The sequence below is a fragment of the Phocoena phocoena genome, chromosome 5 (genome assembly GCF_963924675.1).
Source record: "Phocoena phocoena chromosome 5, mPhoPho1.1, whole genome shotgun sequence".
NCBI classification, from domain to species: domain Eukaryota; kingdom Metazoa; phylum Chordata; class Mammalia; order Artiodactyla; family Phocoenidae; genus Phocoena; species Phocoena phocoena.
The window spans coordinates 210036-219453 of record NC_089223.1 but is presented as its reverse complement, the minus strand read 5'-3'; the positions used below and the strand labels follow the sequence as shown (position 1 = coordinate 219453).

The window sequence follows — 9418 nt, the reverse complement described above, 5'->3', positions numbered from 1 at the left end:
CCTGTGTGTGTGTGTGTGTGTGTGTGGTGAGAATACTTAGGATCTATTCTCTTCATCAACGTCAAGTGTACCATGCAGTATTCTTTACTCTAGTCAGCATGCTGCTCACTGCCCAGAAATTATTCATCTTGTAACTGAAGCTTTGTGCCCTGGGACCAGCAATTCCCCGTAGTGCCCACCCCCAGCCCCTGGCACCCACCCCTCTACTTTCTGGCTCTATGAGTTTGACTTTTTAAGTTCCACGTATCAGTGAGATCATGAACTACTTGTGTCTTTGTGTCTGGCTTGTTTCACTTAGTGTAACGTTTTCCAGGTTCATCTATGCTATTGCAAGTGGAGTCTTCACTTCTTCATGGCGTTTCTAAACATCTGCAGATGAAACTCATCTTGAAGCAGCTATGGGGGCTGCCACTGTACAGATGGAAAGATGGAAGTTGTCAAGCTGGCACATCACGAGCTGTCCTGAAAGCAAGACGGAGCCACTCTGTCCTCTCATGCTGACAAGTAGGATTCAAGTTCATAGCTTATGTCTTCAGGCTCATATGAATTTTCTGTAGTGTGTATGTCGCTAAGAAAAGGGGAGAATCTGAAGAACTCTCCCTAAACAACCAGGTCCTACTGTACAGTGCAGGGAACTATATTCAGTGGCCTGTGATAAACCATCATGGAAAAGAATATGAACAAAACAATTTATATATATGTGTAGCTGAATCACTTTGCTGTATGGCAGAAATTAACACAACATTGAAAATCAACTATACTTCAATAAAATTTTTAAAAAAGAACTCTCCCTTTTCCTTCTCAGAACAACAAAAATGGAATTATTTAGACGTGAAAACATGGTGTTAATCTGAAAAAATCTTTAGAAGAGAACCTTAAGTCAGCAGAGAATATAATACTGAATATTCAGTGGTCTCATTTTTGGTATTAAATGCCTTAGCAATAACCATGTTGTCATTTTATTTTTATATCTAGTGAACTGACCTTTTACACAATTTTTTTGGTGACATTGGTGTTGAGTAATTTTAAAACGTCCAAGTGGGGTTAATATTTTGTTCAAGGAGGGTCGGAGTAGTGTATACAGCTGTAGGTAGAGTTTTCTTAGGGGAAAATCATGCTGGGAAAGTAGTTATGTTGAAACCAATCTGCTTAGTGTCATGAAGAGGAATCTTGTAAGTAGCAACATCTGTTGGACCTATCACATCGAAACTGAAAACATCCCCACCACATGAATTATAGCAGATTCTTCTTGCTACCAAAACCTCGGTTCCTTTGTCCTAGGGCTAATGAGAAAAAATATATACTCACTTTGTGTTTTTTTAGTTTTATAAATATAAAATAAAATTAGATGATAGAACTTTATAAAGTAAATAAAAAGAAGAAAAAAATCATCCACAATTCCACCATTCACAGATAACTCTTAAAGTGTTATTCTGTTTTTTTCCTTGCACATAAATGTACATGTATTTGTTAACAAGATAATATTATATGTATTGCTTTGTAATCTGATTTTTGTCATTTATTAATCCACTTTAAACATATTGTCACATCATTAAATATTTACATTTATTTCCAAGATGTATTTCAATAAACATACTGGTGAAATATTTTTATAAGTATTTCATCTCTTTTACATACATATATATACACAAATACACATATAAAACACACACACACACACACACACACACACACACACACACAGCCAGTCCCCAATTTAGGCTGAGATAAGGTATGATGTTTTATAGGTTAAGTGTATGAAAGGCACTTTTTTTACTATGAGCTTTTTTTTAAAATCTCTCTTCATTCACATAACTTAATATCTGTGAGATTCACTCATGTTGCATGTATCAGTAGTTTTTTTTTACTTGCTGAGTAAGGCTCCATTGTATGGATACATCTTCATTTATTTACCCATTCTCCTGTTATGGATGTTTGCATCGTCTCCAATTTAGGGATTAAATGCATTTTTGACTTACAGTATTTTCAATTTACAATGGGTTTATTGGGATGTAACCCCATAATAAGTTAGGATGATCTGCATGTGTATGTGTGTGTGTGTGTACATATGTATGCAAATTATTATTTGCCTATTTTTCCAATGGCATGTTTCTCTTGCTCATTATTTTCTAAGGAATCAACATGTTAAGAATTTAACTGTCAGACATTCATGACTCAAACAATTCTCAGCTTAAAATTGGTCTTTCAAGTTTGTTCATTTAAAAAAATTACATTAAAAATATTTTTCTTTACAGATTCTTTCTTTAGTGGGATGCTTCAGTAAGATATTGCCCATAATACAATCATATAAGTCTTGTCCATATTTTTCTTTACCCCATAAATGATTTAATTTTTTAATGTTTAATCATTACTCCTTATCTGGAATAACAACTTTAGAAAAGAAGCAGAAATACATTTTATTCCAAAATTACTATCTAGTTATAAACATATTTGCTGGATAATGCATTCTTTCCCCACTAACTTAGAATGAACTATTTATTATATACTAAATTCTTGTAGGTACTTTGATCTATTTCTTTCTACTTTCATTCCATTAATTTAATTTAATATTGTATCATTGCCATACTTTATTAAAATTTTTATATTGATAATATATCTGAATCTCTGATGGGGCGTGTCTTCTTGCTTAATTTATGTAACATTTTTCCACCACATCAACAGTAAAGGGACCTTATATCAGGACGCTTCCACTAATTCCCACCAAGTCTGGCTTCTGTTGTCATGTATTTTCTTCTACATATGTTTAAAACAACCTCAAAATATATCGTTATTATTTTTGCTTTAAACAATTACTCTTTAAAGAGATCTAAAAGTACGTATTTTATATCTACGCACACATTTACCATTTCCCTAGCTCTTTAGTCCTTTGTGCACATCCAGATTTCCATCTGGTACTGTTTTCTGGAACTGTTTTACTGGAACTGGTTGTGATCAGGAGTCAAACCCATTTTTCCTTTGTCTTTATAGCCTGTGGACTAGGGCAGGGTCGTGACGTAGAGTCATGACTGATCAGACAGCAGACTACCAGCTAGCAGTCACTTTGTAATTAACTACCCCAAACTACGGTGACTTAAAACTATGAGCCTGTGTTAGCTCGTAACTGTGTAAGTGGAGTGGGTGGTCCTGCTGACTGGGCAGGGCTTAGCTGACCTCAGAGGCCTTGCTTGTACCTTCATCTGGGGTCAGCTGGCTGGTCCAGGATGGCCTGAGACAAACGACTCGCTCCTCTTCATGCGGATGCGGGCTCTTCTCTGCCAGCAGGACAGCTGGGCAGCTGGACACGCAGCAGCCTTTGGAGAAAGGAGTGGACGCGCCAGGAAGCCCCTGAATTCAGGTCTCCGCACTGGTGCAACGTCACCTCTGCCATATTTTATTGGCCAAAACAAGTTCACACGGCTGGTCACAGAGCAGCGCAAGAGGTTCCACTGCTTCATAAATAAAAATATTGCCTGTATTTGACCACTACTTGAAAAAGACCTAACATTGTCCTGAGGGTAAGCATGTGATACAGATAGGATACGTGATTTTTTAAAAATATAAGTTAAACATAAAGTAATATACTCAATATTTTGTAATAATGTATAAGGGAAAAGAAACTGAAAAAAATACATGTGTATATGTGTGTGTGTGTGTGTGTGTGTGTGTGTGTATAACTGAATCAATTTGCTGTACAGCTGAAACTAACACAACATTGTAAATCAACTCTACTTCAATAAACAAATAATAAAAAATAAACATAAGATGCAACAGGAAAGCTCATTAAAGAATCTTCCCCGGGGGATATTATCAGACTTCACAATGGTCTTGGAAGTTTTAAATTTTAAATGTGCACAGAAATGGAAAGAAGCGGAAATAGAGAGAAGAAAAATGGTTGGAAAGGATTAGAAATCAATTTCCTAAGAAAATGTGAATAATTGTCTTGACTTAAGTGGCATTCTTTTTTTTTTTGCAGTACGTGGGCCTCTCACTGTTGTGGCCTCTCCCGTTGCGGAGCACAGGCTCCGGACGTGCAGGCTCAGCAGCCACGGCTCACGAGCCCAGCCGCTCCGTGGCATCCGCCTGCCGATGCAGGGGACACGGGTTCGGATTGATGGGTCAGTTACTGAAAAATGTGGGAAGAGGGTCACAAAGAAGCAAGAGATTGACGTACTGTCAAAATGTTGGCCGTTCCATGCCAAGGATGACACGCCAAGAGCGGTATGAGACAGTGACTGGAAAATGGCCAGCGAAGGGGGTGTTGCCGTCCTGCTAAGGAATGAACAGCCAGACCAAACGTCACGTCTGCATGGGGTGAGGTTTAGTCAGTTTACCAAGAAGGTTTTCCTAGCTATGCTCCCTGGCAGCAGCCTGGCTTCTCCTCCACCTAGAAAATGCTGCGCCTCCCAGCACCTCCCAGATCTCACGGGGGGCGGGGGGCCATGTGAGGAAGGAGACCTGTAGTTTAGTCTTCCGTGTCTTCAGGAGAAATCCATCTTGTTCCGATTCAACACAATATAGGACTGGAATGGCCAGACTTATTTCAAAACAGTGTCCTGTAACACTGTGGATTTCTAGATCTCAGAGAGCATTTGGACCGAACCTAATGTGTGTCATATCTGTGTACTGAGACTCAGAGAGCTGGGCGTCTCCAACGACACCAGAAAAACTCCTCCCTTATATTCCTCCGCAGGCTTCAGCCCTCTGCCTCTACCCGTCTCTCCTCCTGTCAGAACTTGAGGGGTATTCAGGGAGAATATACAATCCAATATGCTTTTTTTTTTTTTTTTTCCACTTTGTTTCATAGTGGACTTTATTGGGAAAAGTTATTGTAAAAGACATTCAAATTCATACAATTTAAATAAGAAAGTAAAATTATACCTTGGAGCTATAGTAATCGCTATAGTAACCACAAATAAGGTAAGTCTAAATTACTGCCTGAGCGAACACTATTTTGTCAGGCTTCTCTCATAAGCCCAAGGTAGGAAACACTGCAATTCTTAGAAGTCAGCCCAATGACGAATTTGCATTTGAAGCTGAAGAAAGGGAGAAAACCATGTTCTGAGTACAGCATCACGACACTGTAGCCTGAAAAGCAACTTTATTAATGTCCGGCAGCAGAGTGCATTAGTTATTGTAACCACGCATTAAAATTTGTAGTTTGGGGACTTCCCTGGTGACGCAGTGGTTAAGAATCCACCTGCCAATGCAGGGGACATGGGTTCGAGCCCTGGTCCGGGAAGATCCCATATGCCGCGGAGCAACTAAGCCCGTGCGCCACAACTACTGAGCCTGTGCTCTAGAGCCCACGAGCCACAGCTACTGAGCCCATGTGCCACAACTACTGAAGCCCATGCATCTAGAGCCTGTGCTCTACAACAAGAGAAGCCACCGCAATGAGAAGCCTGTGCACCGCAACGAAGAGTAGCCCCCGCTCACCGCAACTAGAGAAAGCCCGCGCACAGTAAAGAAGACCCAACACAGCCAAAAATAAATTTTTAAAAAAGAAAAAAAAAATATTTCGTGTCATTAAGAGAACAATCAGTTTTCTTCATGGTACATCATGTTTTACTCAGTTTCGTGTGGTTTGTCCCTCCAAAGACATTTCTGGGACTGTTCCTTTTTCCAGGGCCTCCTAAGATGCCCAGGTTGCTTACTCTGGGTCATCTTTAGTCATTTAATACCAGCCAAACTGCCGGAACCAGTGGAAGCCCTCTCACTGAACCAGACCCCCTTCTCTCAAACCCTACAGCTGCCACCACTAGAAGACAGGCATCTCAACTTGGTCAACAGTGTTACTAACAAGTTAATGTGGGATTCTCTTTGGTTATGGAATTTTTACGCTTATAAAAAAATATAGCTAGATATATGCTCCTGAATTCTAAAAGTATTTTGACTGACTTAAACACAAGTATGTCTTTGCAAAATTCACCAGCTTGGCCAGGTCTGAAATCTATTTTCCTATGGAATCTAATATCAGTGTTCTATTTAGCGAACACAAGAGTGAAGAACACTGACAGATCTTTAGAAGCCCTGAGGGGCGGGGGCAGCCTTAGATGCTCTCCACGGCTTTGACCACACTGAGGGCCTGCACAGGGTTCACGTGCTTCTTCTGAGATGCCCTCTTAATCTTGGTCTGTGTCTCATCCTGTGTCTCTCTCTTCACCAAGGGCTTTTTCTCAGGCACCTTCATCTTCCATGACGCAGCAGGGAGGTTACGGGAAGCCCTCCCCTGAGACTTCTAGTATTTGGCGGAGGCTGCACAGGACACCTTTACTCTCTGCACCACCGCGTTCATCAAGTTCTTAGCGGCTTGGATCAGGGACGTGGCGCTGTCCACCCCGGAGACGACCAGCTCCCCAGCGAGGTTCTGCACCTCAGCCTTGACTTTGCTGCAGATGTTGAGCTGGTGGCAGTAGAGGACGATGCACTGCAGGTAGAACAGCAGGCGCCTCTTGCAGGCTGAGTCTGGGCGATGGTCTGCGACGGTACGGCCAGGCTTACCCATCCAGGATGCCGCCTCAGCAATTTTCTTGGCGGCACTGCTCACAGCTGAGGTGTTTTTGAGCGGTCCTTTACCTCGGGTAAAGTCCTTCATCTCCATCGTGATCACGCACATCTGCTTGGCCAGCACGATGACGTCATTACCTCGGTCGACCCACTTGGACACTTCGGCATCCAGCTTGCTCTTTTCTTCCTGGAAACTGGCCACCTGTTCCGCAGTCTTTGCTTTTTGCTCCTGGGGAAGGAGAGCCATGGTCGCCCGGGCACTCTGGCCAGCCATCAGCTGATTGTCTTCCGTCCGGACGCTTGTCCTGCTTCTGACATCGAAGTCTTCCGTCTCGAAGTCCGAGTCATCCAGCTCCTCAGGGGTCCTTATCATCAGCAGCGCTTTCCTGATGTCCCGGATGCCGTCGTACACCAGGCGTGAGGCGTCAGTAAACTCCTTCTCCTCCATGGGTTGGGCCGGGTCCGAGCTGAGGGCTTCCACGGCCGCTTCACTTGCTCGGTAAAATGTGGCATGACTGTGTTGGAGAGGAGTTTGGTGGCTTCCAGAACCTTCTCTGTGTAGACCCCTGGCTCATAGGTGTCCGTCTCTGAGGTGACCACGTGAATGACCCGAGCAGCTCGGCCTCGAGTTGCACCAGCTGTGCGGTACATCCCATCCGCATCTTTCTCATGGAGAGCAATGACGCATTTGTTCACGTCTCTCAAAATGTGATTCTCTGAGACAGCCAGGAAGTCATCAATGGAAGTAATGTCATTGACATCATCTGTGAGACCTCGGACTTGTTTTTCCCACTGTTCTTTAAAAGGATCCATGTTCTCTTGGGCCAGTTTACTCCGTGGTTTTGCTGCTAAAGCCAACGCAGCATTGATAACCTGAGGACAGAGGGCTTCTAGCTGGCTTGCAGACATTCAAAGAAGCTTTACACCTTCTTCATTGTTTGAGATGGAACAGGCCAAGCCGGCCACCTCAGTTAATTTGTCGGCACGTTCCCGGAAAACTCGGACATTTCTTTAACTTCTTTCTTGTTTCCATTCTTCGCAGCTTCAATCAATACTAAAAGTGGAACGCTGGTTTCCAGAAATGAATCTGGAACATGGTCCGTGACAGCTTTGCGGAGCTGCCTCTGCAAGTCCGTGGTCTTCTTGGTCATTTTATCTACTGCAGAATTGAGTGCGTCACTCCCTTCTTTACGCCCAGCGTTGCCCACGTACTGTGAGAGCAGGTCCTGCAAGGCCTGGCGGACAGCATTACACTCGGCCACGACTCTCTCACAGCGGTCATCACGTGTGCAGGATGAATCAGCCATCAGGGCAGCCCCACTAATGACGCTTTGCAGGCGCCCCTCCAGGGAAGGCCTAAAGCGCTCCTCGCTGAAGCTCAAGGGGTCCACAATGATTTGTTTATCAAAGTTATTGAGGGCACACGCCAGTTCTCCTCCTTCTCGACCCTGGTGCTGGGAGGCGTCGTCTGATTCAGTAGCCTGGGCTTCACTAGAAACGCCTGTGACCGCCTCCCGCAGCTGCTTGTATATCAGGTCTCTGCTGGCCTTACAGGCTGCGACATCAGCGTGCTGTAGGCATGCCTGGGATGCAGTATAGAGGATTGGAACGTTTTTCTGCAGGATTCCTCTGGCTGCAGCCATCGGATCACGATGGCCCATATCTTTCCGTTCCTGTTGTCTTTTGGCTGCCATAATGTTCAGCTTATCCACTTCAGGTTCCAGGGCCTTATACTGTATTCCCAAGTCCTGTTCGGTGCCAGCATTCCCCAGCTTCAAGATACCGTCTTCTACAACTTTCAGCTGAACAAGTAACTTGTAGGCATCTGTCACGTCAGGCAAATTAAGCAGCCGGGTAACACCAGAGAGCAAAGCTCGAGCTGCCCGAACCGCGTTGCCACGCGTCGCGGGAGAAGAGGGACCACCCACAAACTCTCCAGCAGCACTCTCCATCACATCTCCTTGTTTTCGAACACCTTCTACAGCAGCCACAAGCTCCTCCTTGAGAAACTGACTCTCCTTTGCAATTTTATCCCTGTCCTCCAAGAAATTGTCCGTTGCTTGTTCGACAGATGCAGCCCAAACGTGGGCCTTCTTAGAACGACCTCACTTCTTATTAGAGGGCCCCTTGCTATTGGTATTGACCAGGGTTGTAACCTGGGTAACAAGAGGCTCCAACAGTCTTTCAACTGCCAGAGTCCTGATCTCTAGACTTTTGGGGTCTTGTTTGATGTTTATGTTGCCTGCGTGGACAGCAGTCATTTCTGTGGCGAGCTCGGCAAGTGCAGGAAGATTCCTGAAGCCCGAGGCCAACGGCCACCACTTTGTCTTCCCCATTATGTTTTGATTAAGTTAAATAGTATTTTCTGAGGGTTACCTAGATGGATATTGGAAGGACGGAGAGACACGAAACGATTTTGTTACTTTCCACCCGCTAAGCACAAGAGGCCAGCTGAGCAGGTCAGAGAGTGGGTGACAAATGACTGTAGGTGACTAGCATTGGATTATGGACAGAGGAATGGATGAAGAAGATGTGGGACATCTATACAATGGAATACCACCCAGCCATAAGAAAGTGCCATTTGCAGCAACATGGACGGGCCTAGAGACTGTCATACTGAGTAAAGTAAGTCAGACAGAGAAAGACCAATATCATCTGATATCGCTTATATGTGGAACCTAAAATATGACACAAATGAATGAAAGAGAAACAGAGTCACAGACACAGAGAATAGACTGGTGGTTGCCAAGGGGGAGGGGCAGTGGGGGAGGGATGGAGTGGGAGTTTGGGGTCAGCAGATGCAAACTATTACATACAGGTTGGTTAAACAACGTCCTACTGTAGAGCACAGGGAGCTACATTCGATATCCTGTGACAAACCATCATGGAAAAGGATACGGAAAAGAACGTG

At 43.9% G+C, this 9418-nt stretch overlaps 1 protein-coding gene across 1 annotated transcript; it reads right to left on the bottom strand.

The window, feature by feature from the left end:
• Positions 1 to 6049: 6049 nt before the first annotated feature.
• On the bottom strand, positions 6050 to 8768 carry LOC136123411 (catenin alpha-1-like). The gene is given in 4 exon segments (XM_065877608.1): positions 6050 to 6999; positions 7002 to 7380; positions 7474 to 7514; positions 7517 to 8768. Coding segments are annotated over 4 exon segments (2622 nt in total).
• Positions 8769 to 9418: the final 650 nt, after the last annotated feature.